Source organism: Coenobita brevimanus, chromosome 23 (genome assembly GCF_032717465.1).
Source record: "Coenobita brevimanus isolate Jiangsu-jjx chromosome 23, ASM3271746v2, whole genome shotgun sequence".
Classification (NCBI taxonomy): Eukaryota; Metazoa; Arthropoda; class Malacostraca; order Decapoda; family Coenobitidae; genus Coenobita; species Coenobita brevimanus.
In genome coordinates, this window is record NC_136976.1 from 53932503 (window position 1) to 53948531 (window position 16029).

General features: G+C 43.0%; 1 protein-coding gene across 1 annotated transcript in view; it reads right to left on the minus strand.

The window, feature by feature from the left end:
- The window catches only part of LOC145392712 (uncharacterized), a 152384-nt gene that overhangs the window by 44256 nt on the left and 92099 nt on the right, over positions 1 to 16029 (minus strand). Inside the window, exon 6 of the mRNA XM_080267013.1 lies at positions 12258 to 12455. Coding sequence (XP_080123139.1) covers positions 12258 to 12455 — 198 coding nt within the window. The remainder of the gene's footprint in view (positions 1 to 12257; positions 12456 to 16029) is intronic.

Below are 16029 nucleotides of genomic sequence, written 5' to 3' on the forward strand. Positions count from 1 at the left end.
TCAAACACAATTCTAGTCCCTCAAGCCTCGAATTCAAGGATGCACTACACATCCATCTAATCACAGTCACTGTGGTACATCTGAGCCTACGAATGTCCTCTTCCTTTACCGTCCAGGTGTCACTAACATACTGCATTACACTCATAACACATGGTGCATACAAAGATCCCCTAGCATGAAGAGATCCCTCAATGTTAAGAGAGGCAACAGTTCCCTGACTTCCTCCAACCACTCCTTACCCTAGCTACATAGCTAGCTCCAGCCCCACTTCCAGCATATAACATGTTCCCCAAGTATTTAAAAAAAAAAAAAAAAAAAAAAAAAAAAAAATCCTCCATACACTCAAGGGACTCTCCAGCAAGATCAATACTTTCACACCAGACAATCTCTACATGCTCTCCCAGACACACCACACACACGAAATGAACATTATTTCACAGCCTACCCCTAATACCACTACATCCCTTATGCACTCATAACAAACACTGCACAAGATGAGCTACTTCCCACACCTTTGTGGCAAACTGCACATGGCCACACTCCCTCTGCTTTGACAGTACTGCCACCATCCCTAGAGTTGTTTTATCTGCCTTGTAGGTCGGGAAGCTCAACATCCACTCACTCAATGTAGTGCTGCTTTGGGCGTCTGCCCTTTCCTCTCTTCCTTCCTTCCTCTTCTGTCTTTCTTACTTTCCTCTTCCTTCTGCCTATGGGTGATTGTACACTCCCTCTTCTTTCTTTCCTTCATTCTTTCCTCTTCCTTCTGCCTATGGGTGATTTTACACTCCCTCTTCTGTCTTTCTTTCCTTCATTCTTTCCCCTTCCTTCTGCCTATGGATGATTTTACACTCCCTCTACTGTCTTTCTTTCCTCATTCTTTCCTCTTCCTTGTGCCTATGGGTGATTTTACACTCTCTCTTCTGTCTTTCTTTCCTTCATTCTTTTCTCTTTCTTCTGCCTATGGGTGATTTTACAACCCCTCTTCTGTCTTTCTTTCCTTCATTCTTTCCTCTTCCTTCTGCCTATGAGTGATTTTACACTCCCTCTTCCATCTTTCTTTCCTTCACTCTTTCCTCTTCCTTCTGCCTGTGGGTGGTTTTACACTCCCTCTTCAATCTTTCTTTCCTTCATTCTTTCCTCTTCCTTCTGCTAATGGGTGATTTTACACTCCCTCTTCAGTCTATCTCTCCTTCATTCTTTCCTCTTCCTTCTGCCTATGGGTGACTCTACACTGAGTGACAAGCCAAATGGTTTCCTGTACACCGGAAACCATTATCTATGCTGGGTGGTAACCATACAACCAAATTATGGCACCTGGTGGTTTAGTGAGTAATTAAAGCACTCCAATCAGATTGAGCCAGTGCAGGTTTATATTCAAGGGTTGGCTGGGGCTTACTACTCACATAATGCCACTCAGGGATGAGTGAGACTGGTCACTCTCATCTTATATGTCTTCCCTAGCCCTGGGCTCTTAAGCCCCTCATGGGGCAACATAGGATTGGATAATGGATGGATGGATGTGACCCATTCCATCTCTCCATTTGCTAAATCTTTCCTCCTCCTCCCTTTCATTCTCTACAATCAACACCAGGCCAGCAGCATACATCTCCCATGGGAGTTTGTTTCTGAAGTCATGTGAGAAAGCTTCAAGCATCATGACAAACAATAAGGGGCTCAAGACTGACCCCTGATGCACACCAACATTCATGGAAAGTTTGTCACTCAAATCTATGTTCACTCTCACCTGGGTGTGAGCACCCAAATACATAGCCATAGCCATTCTAACCAGCCACTCCTTGATCCCAAGCTATTTCAATGTCCACTTCACCACCTCCCTAGTAACTCTGCCAAAGGCCTTCTCTAAATCAACAAAAAGAAACTACAGCTCCTTTTTCTTTCCTTTATTTTTTCTTATGTTATTGGACAATGAATATGGCATCAGTGGCCCCTCTGCCTGCCATAAACCCAAACTGCATCTCATCAGTATTCACTCTTTCCCTTACCATACCTTCTAGAAATCTCTCCATTACCTTCATTATCTGGCCCATAAGTTTTATGCCTCTATAAGTTCTTCTTCCTGTACTGTTGTTTGCAGATGATACTGTGTTGTTGAGTGAAGACGAAGGGGAGCTGCAAGGCTTGGTGGATGAGTTTGGGAATGTGTGTAAGAAACGGAATCTAAAGGTGAATGTAGGGAAGAGTAAAGTGATGGTTTTTGAGAGAGGTGAAGTCAGTGAATGTTCAGTGAGGTTGGATGGTGAGGAAATGGAAAATGTGAGTACGTCTATGTACTTGGGGAGTGTGATGAGTAAGGATGGAAGTTTGGAGGGTGAAGTGCTTGAAAGGGTACAACAAGGCAGAAAGGTTGCTGATTCCTTGAAAGCAGTGATAAGAAACAGGAAAGTGAGCATGGAAGTGAAAAAGTTACTACATGACAGTATTGTGATACCAACTCTAACATATGGAAGTGAAGCTTGGACGTTGTTGGAAGGACACAAGTCAAGAGTGAGAGCAGTGGAAATTAGTTATTTAAGAGGAGCCTGTGGAGTCACATGGAGAGACAGGCTGACAAATGAGGATATAAAGGAGCGTTGTGGTGTGGATGTGGATGTGATAGGAAAAGTTAGGAGGAACAGATTGAGGTGGTTTGGCCATGTGGAGAGGATGGAGGGTGAGAGACTGAAGAGGAGAGTGTATGAGAGTGAGGTGGAAGGGGGAAGAGGGAGGGGGAGGCCTAGGATGAGATGGAGAGATGGGGTGGAGAGGTATATGAGAGAGGGGGGGTGTGAGTTGGGAGCAGGGCAGCGAAATGGCAGGGGACAGGGCGACGTGGAGGCGATTTGTTTGTGGCCACCCCGTATGGGATTTAGGCGTCTGGTAATAGATAGATAGACAGATAGATAGCTCTTCTTTCCAGGGCATCACCCTTTCCCTTATACACATTTACAGTCACACTCTTTAGCCAGCCATCTGGGACAACACTACATAGTTGAATTTATCAAATCAGTGACTAAACCCACTCCTATGAGGCCCTCAACATTTCAGCTGTGAACCTAGACACAGACGCCACCTTCCCCCAGCTGCATCCTGCCTATTGCTCTGATCACAGTAGCATTATCAATGAAAGACAAAAAGTAAAACACTGGATCCACTGACTCCAAACCTTCTTTATTACGACCAAACTTCCTTACTACACTGTCCACCGCAGTCTATCCTTCATTATTCTTCACAGACTGTTCACTTATGATATCCCTGTTTTCCCTCTTCATCAGATTTGCCACTTTCACTCTCATATTCTTCCTCTCAGCTCTATTTAGGTTATCCAGTAAAAGGCTCTGAGACTCAGATTTTGCCCTGTACATCTCCTTCCTAGCCCAACACTTGGCAGTCAAGTATTCCTCTCTCTTTCCACCGACTTTCCATTCCCAGAAAAGTAATTTTTTATCCTTCACTGTGGCTTTTACATCCTCATCCCACTCCCATGTTATCTTGTCCTGGAAGACCCCTTCTCCATATACACAATGAACCAGTAACTCAAGCGACTGTTCTTGACAGCTTTGTACAGCTCATACACTTCTGTCAACAGCTTCTTGTTCAGCCACCACTCTGTTCTCCATGATACAGAAGGCATCCATTACTGATTGTTTTTTCAACTTCAATATTTTCCTCTAGGTGCACAGGCCCTCTTCTTCTTCACCTGCTCCTTCAGGACCATGTCACATATCAGTAGTAGTAGTTGTTCCTTAGGCAGTCTGGCCGAACAGTCCCGAGTCCCTTAGGAAGGCCACAGCCGAGACCGGGCTCTCCCACAGAGTTCTCAAGGAGTGTATGTTGTGTTGTTGGTGCAGGCGAATGTGTACAATGCAATCTTCCATAATGTGCTTAATTGTATGGGGTGCTGTGTTGCATCTTGGACAGGCATCAGTGACGGTGTCTTCCAGCCTCTTCTGATATCTCAAGAGGGCTGGATGATGCCCAAATCTCAGCCTGGCCAGGTGGACCCTGTCCTCACGAGGGAGGTAGGATTCAGAAGGGTGGATATCAGGAGGCCATGCATGCAGCTGTGTTGTCTTTAAGTGACTGAATGGAGCAGCGAGTGATTTGGGTATGGATATACTTCTGGAAGCTGGTTTGAGGTGGGTGAGGGGGGGAGAGATGACAGTATTTGTGTATGATATCGTGTCCTGGGCGTTGTTTTGATGTCCCTTGGTGTGTGTGGAGGTGCTGCCACGTAGCGTAGTAGATGGTGTGGGTTTGTGGAGGCTGCAGCAAGAATTTGTGTGTCTCTCATGTCTAGATGATCCCTGACTCTGAGGACTTTGGTTTCTTGGTGTAGGTGGTCTGTGGGTGTAGTAGCTGTGCAAGCTGTGATTATTTTTAGGGCCTTGCTCTGTATGGTCTGTAGAGTGTTGTAGTGTGTTTTGGTGAGGTTAGAAGCCCAGGAAGGGCTTGTATGATTCATCATTGAACATATATATTGTTTGTATACTGTGGTGGTGGTTTCTTGTTGTGTCCAAATGTTGTATGGGCAAGTGACCTTAAGGCACTGAGTCATGGTGTTAATTTATCTTTAATGTTTGCGATGTGTTGTTTAAATGACATTGATGTACTGTATGTTACACCAAGGATTTTGTGTGTGTGTGTGTGTGTGTGTGTGTGTGTGTGTGTGTGTGTGTGTGTGTGTGTGTGTGGTTAGGGAGTGTTGTTTATGATGAGCTGTAGAATGTGACTGTGTTCTGTTGTTTGTAAGAAGGGTCACTATAGATTTGGCTATGGCTATTCTGAGTCTGTCTGAGGTGAACCGTTCGTGTACTGTGTTGAGGTAAGGTTGGAGGATATGTGCGGCTGTGTTTGCAGTTTGGTGTGTAAATGTAAGTGTTATGTCGTCCGCATAGGAAGCTCTGTGTATTTGTAGTGTGTGGGGTGTGGGTATGTCATGCATGTATAGTTAAAGAGAATAGGGGACAAAGCAGATCCTTGGGGAGTGCCGTTTGTGAAGTTTCTGATGTGTGATGACTGACTGGAAAATGTTACATGTGCACATCTGCCTGCTAAATAGTTTGCCAGCCATCTTTTTGTGTTAGTGTGCATTGTTTGTATTGAATATTTTGTTTGTGAGGCTGTGGTGGGGGATGGCATCAAAAGCTTTGTTAATGTCTAGTTTGACTAGGAGTGCTGTATGTGGTGGCCTAGCTGAATTCATGCCATCAAAAACTCTTTGTGTAAGGTCTGCAAGAAGAGTGTTCATGGAGTGTAGCAGCCTAAAACCAAGTTGTGATGGGGCTAGGGGGATGTGAGGTGTAACTAGTTTTAATATCAGTCATTCAGTGACTTTGGAAGGGGTGCAGAGGAGTGTGATGGGGTGGTGTGAGGAGGGTAATATCGGGTCTTTGTTGGGTTTGGGGATAGTGATGATAGTATCATGCTTCCAGATGCTGGGTATTATGTTGTGTGAGTAGCTGTAGTTCGATATGTTGGTAAGTGCTTGTATGCCTTGTGGTCCAAGGTGTTTATGGTATATGTTGCTTATGTTGTCTGGTCCATAAACAGATGACTGCTTAAGGTTGCTAATGATGTGCCTTGTCCAGCTGTAAGTGAAAGGTGCGAAGTCTGGGTCTGTGGGGAACTGTCTCGTGCGTCGGATTACAAGTCGGTCATTGCAATAGGCGTTTAGATGGCTGACATGTGAAAAGTGACTGATGAGAGTGTTTGCTTGTTGTTTGTTTGAGGGTATGGTGTCTGTTGTTGTGATGGCAGCATGTGATTGTGCAGTGTTGCTGCTGGAGAGTGTGATGCTGTTTAGTGTTTTGTAGAGTTTGCTGGTGTTTGTGTTGTGATCAAATGTTTTGAGATAATTATTCCAATTTAGCATTTGCTGTTCTGATATTTTATTGTTTATCTGAGTGTTGAGTTCTTGTATTTGTTGTACAGTCTTGTGTATGGCGTGTTGGAGAGAGTTGTAGTGGGTCGCGTTGAATGATTAGGCCCTGAATTTCTGGAGTGAAGTTAGGATTGTCTCTCTTCCTGTTGCCTCTAGGGATGTGTCTTTTGTCTGCATTTTGAATAATTGTACTGAAAGTGTGCACAGCAGTGTTGATGTTTGTGATGGATGTGCTATTTAATGTTTCAAAGTATTGTTCTGTTTCAGTTGTGAAGGCCTCCCAGTTGGCTCTCTTATAATTAGTGTATGTGTGTCAGTAGCCAGCTCAGGTGCTTCTGGTTTTGGTAGTAATAATGTTTGGAAGGTGGTCAGAGCCAATGGTTTTGACCAATTTCCAGGATGTTGTGGGGGCAAGATTTGGGGAGCAAAAGGTGATGTCTGGGGATGATGGGAGGAAGGGGGCTTGGTGTGGGATATGGGTATATTGATGTAGACTGTTGAGGATGAAAAGATTATCTGTTTGGAATTGTAGTACCTGCCCTCTTTCTGTGTCAGGGTTGTTGACATTCCAGGCCGATGCCTTGGCATTGAAATCACCATCCAGGATGATGTTGGGTATGTTAGTGATGTGGTGTGTGTGGTACTGTGGGGGATGACTGGGGGGGAGAAATGTATGTACTGGCGAATGTTGTGTGTGATTTGTTACCAGTGTGTATTTTAATTGACACTATTTCTGTTGTGGTGTCATGTGGGGGGAGAAGTTTTGTGTGCGCACTAGTATCTGAAAAGTTAGCGGACTGGTGTACCAGAGTGACAAGTTGACCACCACTGCCGTCAGCCCAGTCTTGTCTAATGGTGGTGAAATTATGATATGTAGGTGTTTCTTGTGTTCTGCATAGTTCTGTTTCTTGTTAGATAGCAATGTGTATATTTTGTTGTTTGATGAATCGTGTGAGTTCTTGTTTTTTGGTATTTATGCCTCTGTAATTTGTGTTCCTGCACACACTCTTTGCTCCCTATAACTTTAACACTGTTCACCAACCTCTTATCAGCCCTCCTTACCAGGAAATAGTCAATCTGATTACTATTACTCCCAGACTCATATGTAATCAACCTACTCTCTTCTTTCCTAAAATGCATGTTGCACACAATCATGTTCACTGGGCTTAATTATGAAACTGGCAAACTTGATTATGTTTGAGTGTGCTGTTCCACAAGACTGGCTGAAGAGTATGTAAATATGTATATGGGAAAGGTGATGCCCTAGAAAGAGGATATTATTGCTATAAATCTTATGGACGAGATAATGAATGTAATACAGAGATCCTGGATGGTATGATCATAGAAAGAGTAAATACTTATTAGATGCAGTTTGAGTTTATGCCAGGAAAAGGGACCAATGATGCAAAATACATTGTCCAACAGCTTCATGAAAAATATATAGGAAAGAGGAGGGAGCTGTGCTTTGTTTCTGTTGATCTGGAGGAGGCCTTTGACTAAGCCCCTCAGGAGGTGGTGAATTAGGCAATGAGAAAGCTAGGGATCGTGGAATGACTCGTAAGTGGTTACGGCAATAATGGCAATGTACAAGGGTGCTTCCACTCAGATGACTGACAAATTTTCTGTGAACACTGGCATGCATCAGGGGTCAGTCTTGAACCCCTCATTGTTTAATAAGGTGCTTGAAGCTCTCTCATGTGACCTCAGACATGGATTCTCATGGGAGCTGTTGTATGGTGATGCCTTGGGTGATGATTGTGGAGAATGAGAGGGAGATGAAGGAAAGATTTAGGAAGTGTAGAGATGAAACAAGGTACATGAGTTTGAGAGGAAATGCATGTAAAATGAAAGAGATGCATTCAGGCGCTGAATGCTAATCGTCCATCAGAATATGCTGTTGGCCAAGTTAATAGCGCGATGCCCCTCCCCCCCAGACAGAGGAGTGGCAACCCACCATGGGGGCTGGGACTCCCCAAAGGGGCAAGGGGCCAGTGTCCCCTGGGGGGCTGGGGTGCAGCACTACCCCCAAGGGTGGAGGGGGGCAGTGCCCCCTTGGGGGGGGTCAGGGGGCCACCCCCCTGGAGAGGCTGGGAGCCGTCCCCCCCAGAGAAGGCTGGGGAGTGGCGTCACCCTCCCTGATGGGGGAATAGCTCAAGCTATTCATGAGATATAATGGTGCTAAAGGTGGGCAATAAAAACTAGTTGACCTTTGGCTGCCATTTTGCTGACCTTGACCTAGACCGAGAGTCCCCATTTTCAAACTTAACCAAGATTTTGGCTATATCTTCATACCCTGACAGTTTCATGTCGACAGCTCAAGCTGTTCATGAGATATAATGATAACACACACACACACACACATGGGCAAGAACATTATCGCTCCGCCTTGGTAAAGGCAGGCGATAACAATAGTGGCGATATCTTGGGCTCGTGGTGTTACTGTCAAAGCAGAGGGAATGTGGTCATGTGCAGTTTGCCACAAGGGTGTGAGAAGTAACTTCATCTTGTACAGTGTTTGTGGTAAGTGCGTGCATACGAGATATAGTGGTATTTGAGGTACGGTAGGTATGCTGTGAAATAATGCTGACTTCATGTGTGCGGTGTGTCAAGGAGAGCATGAAGAGATTGAGAGGCGTGAAAGATTGTTCCTGCCGGAGAGCTGCTTGAAGGTGTGGCAAAGTTTTGCTATTTGGGGAATATGTTATGTACTGGAGGCAGATCTGGTGCAAGTTCTACAGGTAGGGTAGGGCACAGAGTGGTTGGAGGAAGTTCAAGGAGTTGTTGCCTTTTCTGACATTGTGAGGGCTCTCCCTCTGTGTTAAGGGGTCACTGTATGCAGAAAGTGTTAGAAGTGTAATGCTGTATAGTACTGAGACCTTGACAATATTGGCAGAAGATATTTATTGGCTCATACATAGAGAAATGATAATGATCAAATGGATGTGTAATGCAACCTTGAATGAGGAGACAGGAGGGTTAGGATTGTGACTGAAGAGATGAGAGAAAGAATGGTACCTGAATGTGTTGGTGTTGTGATGAAGAGGGGCAGACCGAGATGGTCTGGGCATGTTGAAAGGATAACGGGTGACAACTGGAAGCAGAAGGTGATAGGTGTAAATGTCAAGGCTGGAGTTGCAAGGCGGACCAAAAAAGACCTGGGATGAAGTTATAGAGTGTGATCTCACGAATATGGGACTGAATAGGGAGACTGCCTGAGATAAAGTTGTGTAGAAAGCCACCATTAGGTGACCAAGGCTGACACATGCAAGCATGTTGGAACCTTTAAAAATGAAAGAAAATAAAACAGTACAAAATGAATACAGCAGACCCTTGCTTTAATGGACTCGATAGACCGGACAATGGATTTAATGGACATTTTGAAGGACCCCAGACAAACTGTCAGACCATTTGTTAAGTGGAAAAAAATCATGCGGCCCTCCCAACAACTCTGGGCCCGCCAAACGCTTTTTTGCCTTTAACATATACCATCTGTTGGATGAGGCATATAATGAAGAGCTACTGGATTGCTCCTCAGAAGTGGGGTGACTCAGAATGCAGCTTCCAATGTTGGTGGAATATGGTAATTTCTTTTTTTATTGAATGTTTTGAGTGTCTACTGTACTAAAAGCAATAAGTACTAAAGAAACGAGGCCACTACAAGCATACCCCAGTTTAATGATGCAACTGGTTAAGTAAAAGCCCATCACTAGGCAGGGTACTGTATCTCGGGGTAGATTTAACATGTAAAGTATAGGGATGCATTTTTGAGCCTTGGGTTTCCCCCCCAACAAAGTCATAAGCCCACCCAAATGAGTCCAAAACAAAATTTAAAGACCATCTAAATGGCCTCACAGCTGTAAAAGAAGCTAACCTAAGCCTAAAACTAATGCCTCTCCTGCTTGTACCCAGTCATGGTCAATGGAGAATGCGATCTCCGACTCGTATTCAAACTCGGTAGAGAAGAAGCAGCAAAATTGTATACAATCCCATCACCAGACGGTCCCGGGACTAATAAATAAAAACCTGTAATGCATAATAATAATGTATGAATGATGCAGAATTGTCCAAGGTGCAAATTGTTGACGTTTTGACGGGGAATGCGATCGATGATGTGATCGGCTTGCCTTTTCAGCGGCCCCTCTTTATGTTGTTTTTGTTACTGTTCTGATTCCTGAGCACCTTTATTTTCTTCTCTCTTATATTCCAACATCTATTTAGAAGTTCCTTTGTATTTTCAAAGTATTTTCGCTTGAACAGCCTGAATGTAAACATGATTTATCGATTGATGACATGATTGGGATTGCCTGTTCAAAGGTCCCTCTTTATGTCATTTTAGTTACTGTTGTGGTTGCTGTGCTCCTTATTTTCATCTCCCTTATTTCCAACATTTATTTAGAAATTCCTTTGTATTTTCAAAGCATTTTCCCTTGAACAACCCAAATGATTTATCGATCAATGATGTAATCGGGATAGCCCTTTCAACGGCCCCTTTGTGTGTCGTTTTAGCTACTCTTCTAGATGCTGAGCTCCTATATTTTCTTCTCTCTTATTTTTCCAACATTTATTTAGAACTTCCTTTGTATTTTCAAAATCTTTTTTACTTGAACAGCCTGAATGTAAACACATGATTTATCAATGTCACAGTTTTCATCAGTGCATGAAAAATTTACTCTCTAAGGTTTTCATAATTATTAATATTTATTTAAAACTATTATTTTGTATTCCATGATAGGTTAGATGAGTTCAATGGTTAAAAATGAAATATTCTTTGTTGTGTCACCTAGTTGTCCACACTGTTTTGTATCTCTTCTGATAGGCAAGAATCTGTATCCCAAATGACAGTGTTCACTCCATATATGATTAAAACACATACTCTAAAAACAGTTTATAAATCATCATAAACACAAAATTTAAGTCTAAAATACAGTGCACCCCCACACAATGCAAACTCACATGGTGTGAATCACCTACAATGCAAGGTCAACCCAGAAAATATTTTTATCAAATGGGAAATCTTCAAATCGAACTTCCCAACATGCGAATCGGTTGTATGATTCCAAGACTAAAATGGACTTCCCGCCATTACTACGAGTGCTGGGGTGGACAATGGGAATCAGTCACATGAAGCTAGGTGGCTGGCAACGAACCAGATTCAAAATGGTGGGAGGCTGGCCAGCTATCTGAATGCCATCTACCAACTTGCCTGAGTAAACAGACACTTCTCCTTCATACTGCCACGAGAACACATGTTTTACCTCACATCTGTGGTCCGTTTTAGCATCATAGCAGTACCCACCTGTTCATCATGGTCTCAGCTGTCGACTTTGAAGGCTTTATGGCACTGCCAGGAGACCTCAGCAGCGACAGTGAGAGTGACAATGGGGCGCCCCACTCCGCGGGACAAGAGTAGACGCCCCCAGCCTCGGATACCCCCCCCCCTCCCTTCTTAACAAGCCCAGAAGTCACGTAACTAAGGGTACATGGTGTTCTGTTTGTTGTTTTATTTGTTGGTCCAGCTAGAAGTACTGTCAGACAAAGTACAGGTATTAGCAGGGTAAAGTAGGCTGGAAGGGGACCCGAAGACCAAGCCCTGGGTGGGCTTCCACCATATACCATTTTTTCCATAAGTTCTTTGGTTTACACAATGCGAAATCGCAGAATGCGAGGGTTTCTGCCACCCATAAACTTGCATTGTGTAAGGGTGCACTGTATCATCAAAATCGGTAAAAAAAAAATAAATAAATAAAAACCTATCACAAAACCGGGGGTAGGCCTACAATAGGCAGGGTAGGGTAGTATTTCTACTCCCATCACTATTCCGAGGTATCATATCTAGGAGTATCGTAAATCGGGGTTTGCCTGTACTGCACTGTATATGTATCAATCACCATACTGTCTTGTCCCTTTGGAATTTTATGTACCTGAATCAGGTCCTCTCGTGGTCTGTGGTTTGACAAGCTAAGTACTTTTAGCTCTTCTAAACGTTTCTCATATGGTTTGTTCCCTAATCTGGGTATCAATTTCATAATTCTTCACTGCACCCTCTCTAATTTCTCCGTGCCTTTCTTGTAAAATGACCAAAACTGAACACAATACTCTAGATGGGGATATACTGTATGAGTGCAGCAGGTTTAATGCATTACGTCAACACAATGAACAAAGGGCAACCCTTGATCTCCATTCAAGCACCAGAGAACTGTCCCATAAAGGGGAAAGTGTCCACTGTGCATTTCTTCAACCATTAACATGCTATTAACCCTCTCTGTCTAATAACATTTTGCTTACTTTATTGTAGCTAACATCAGATAATATTATTTATCTGAGGAAACATATCCCTGGGCTGAACAATTCAAAAGCAAATTGCAGCTCTACTTACGGTATTTAACAAATCTGGTCGATTGGTCTCAGCAAATATAAAGATGTCTTCATTGCTAACAATGCCATCCAGCTGAACCTTGAGGTGGTTGATGATGCGACTCTCTACATCTGCACCATCATCATCATCAAGTTTCTTCTTGCCACCAAGACCTTCAAAGTTCTCAAAATGGATGATGCATGGTGCTGAAGCTCTGGCCTGAAACAATTAGGACAATGACAGCAACAAAGAAAGGTCTTAATTTAAGTGGGATCCAGATAAGGAAGAGGAAACAGCAAAAGCAAGCAAGACTATTACCTGAATGCCCTGATGAATGAACAGTACAGAATATACACTTACCTCAGGCAAATTCAATGAAGAATTAAGTTCACATATACAGTCTCAATAATGAAAGGAACTGCTACAACATATTCCTCATAGATGATTCTTGTCTAGTTTTGTTCCAATTCTCCAGAATATTTGAAGAATACTGGACCTCAACTTAAATACTACTCATACAGATGCCGGTAGCCTGAGTTTTAATTCAAACATTCATCATTCAGTCCTTTACTGTACCACTGAGAGAGTAGGGACCCAAGGCAAGACTACTCATTCTTCAAGATATTAAAGGTAAGAATGAGCAGTTATCATCGGAGAATGACAATACGTGAACAAGAAATCCCAACATTCCCTCAGACTTATATCTCTGTGAACTATATCCAGCTTGAGGATCAATTTAACTCACTAGAATATCCATCCATCATCCAATCCCATGTTGCCCCATGAGAAGCATAAGAGCTCAAGGCCAGGCAAGTTGGTCCTGACATTTAAGATGAGAGTGACCAGCCTTACACATCCCTGAGTGACATTATGTAAGCAATAAACCCCAATTACCCCTTGGATATAAACCTCAGCTCAATCCAACGGGTGTGCCTTAATCACTCACTAAACCACCAGGTGCCATAATTTGCTGATATGATTACCACCCAGCACAGTCAATGATTTCCTGGTGTACAGGAAACCATTTGGCTTGTCACTCAGTGTAGAGTCACCCATCGGCAGATGGAAGAGGAAAGAATGATGGAAAGAAAGACAGAAGAGGAAGGAAGGAAGAGAGGAAGGGGCAGACACACAAAGCAGCACTACATCAAGTGAGTGGATGGTGAGTGCCCCCACCTACCACAGACAACCATGCATTTATTTTCTGCCTACACGGTGACACCTTAACTGTATACACTTTTCTTTGACTATAGGAAACTGCTATAATAATAACAGCAAAAAGGGATTATATATGGTAACAATCAATCCCATATAACCCCTTGTGAGGTGTACAGACTTGAGTTCAGTACATTTAATGGTAGATAACCAGCCTAATCATCTTGGGCACACAATATTACCTGACTAAAGAAGTTTTGCTCTAATTCCTCAAAGTACTTTGTAAGAAGGCTGAATCTTCTGATTCTTTCTTGCTATTTCCAGGATATATTTATCAGAACAGGAAAGATCTATTGCAGCAAAAGGGTTAATGAATTTTATTTCTAATCCTCTCACTTGCAGACATCTCTCCTAATCCAGGCAAAACTGTTTAATGAGAGAAAGAACAAACTAAAAGACACATTACCTGGTTATCCCCTTCAATCCACTGATATTATATTTAGGTTATTGTTGCTACTTTCATATTATCTAATTTTGGAGAGATTTTTTTTGTGATAGGTGGGGGCGGTCACCATCCACTCACTCGATGTAGTGCTGTCTCGGGTGTCTGCCCTTTCCTCTCCATCCTTCTTTCCTTCCATTCTCTTCTGTCTTTCTTTCCTTCATTCTTTCCACTTCCTTCAGCCTGTGGGTGACTCTATACTGAGTGACAAACCAAATGGTTTCCTGTGCACCAGGAAACCATTTACTACGCTGGGTGGTAACCATATAACCAATTTTTGGCGCCTGGTGGTTTAGTGGGTAATTATTGTGCTCCAATCGGATTGAGCCAGTGAAGGTTTATATCCAAGGGGAGGTTGGGGTTGATTGCTCATGTAATGCCACTCTGGGATGAGTGAGGCTGGTCACTCTCATCTTAAATGTCGGGACCAACTGCCTAGCCCCGGGCTCCTATGCTCCTCATGGGGCAATGTAGGATTGGATGATGGATGGATGGAGAGATTTTTTGAACTATAGGAGTTAAATGCAGCTTTCATTAACTCTTACACTACCACAAATGTCCTAGGTCAAATAAAATCATCTAGTATTTAACTCCTTGGCTGCGGCAATAGAGGTGAAAGCGATACCCCTGGTGCGGCAATTCACACAAAAGCTGCGCATTTTCAATGCAATAATTTTCATGTTAATACACAAGATAAAAAAAAAAAATAACATGCACAAGAAATCAAAACCTTTCTTCTTATTTATGAGCATATCAGTGAATGTTTAGATGCTCCTACGATGCCATAGAGAGAATTGGAAGCAACACCATTTTCGATGCTTTTTTTGCATTGATGTACTGTAGCTGTCCATCACGCACCACCACTCACTCCGCTGCTCACCGCACTTCATTTCCCAACCACACACCACCATACAGTACGCACCACTTTCTTTGCATTATCTTGAATGGTTTAATTAGGACTTTGAATCATTATTTTACAAACATTATAAAATAAAATAGTGTGATACTAAACTGTGAAAAACTACTCAGTACAGAAACAGTAAATAATGCTAAACTCAACGAAAGATATTTACATGGCATACACCAGACACTTTCACTTTCCTTATATTTTAGTAATTTACACGTACAATTACCTTCTATCACTTATTTACACCGGTGTGATACTAAATCGTGAAAAACTACTCAGTAACAGTAAATGACGAAAAACTCAACTATCAATATTTACATAGCATACACCAGACACTTTCACTTTCCTTATATTTCAGTCACTTACACTTACTTTCTATCACTTATTTACATAGGTGTGATAGTAATCCATGAAAAACTACTCAGAAATAGTATCATCATCATCCATTCCTACGTTGCCTCACGAGGAGCGTAGAAGCCCGGGGCTAAGCGGTTGGTCCTGACATTTAAGATAATAAGATTGACCAGCCTCACTCATCCCTGAGTGGCATTACGTGAGCAATACACCCCAACCACCCCTTGGATATAAACCTTCACCGGCGCAATCCGATTAGAGTGCCTTAATTACCCACTAAACCACCAGGCGCCAAAATTTGGTTATATAGTTACCACCCAGCATAGTAAATGGTTTCCTGGTGTACAGGAAACCATTTGACTTGTCACTCAGTGTAGAGTCACCCACAGGCAGAAGGAAGAGGAAAGAATGAAGGAATGAAAGACAGAAGAGGAAGTGTAAAGTCATCTGTAAGCAGAAGGAAGAGGAAAGAATGAAGGAAAGAAAGACAGAAGAAGATGGAAGGAAAGAAGGATGGAGGAGAGGACAGGGCAGATACCCGAGAGCAGCACTACATTGAGTGAGTGGATAAATGATGCTAAACCCAGGCCAAATAGAAGCCCATCACACCACGCTTGGGGCATGGTATGCTGGCTTGTTTATTCGGGGGTTTTACAACATATTCCACACCTGAATCACTTGAATCGCTGCCACTAGTAGGTGAATACTTCCTTTTCTGTGAAATATGGCCTCTAGCACCTCTTTTCATGGCAACATCACGCGAAGCTGAGGGCTGGGGTGAATGCAATGGACCACCGGTAGATGCCATAACTTCCTGAAGCAAACTGAGCTCACGTGGCTGCGTGATGTGGTGTGGAGGATGCTAAATGGGCAAA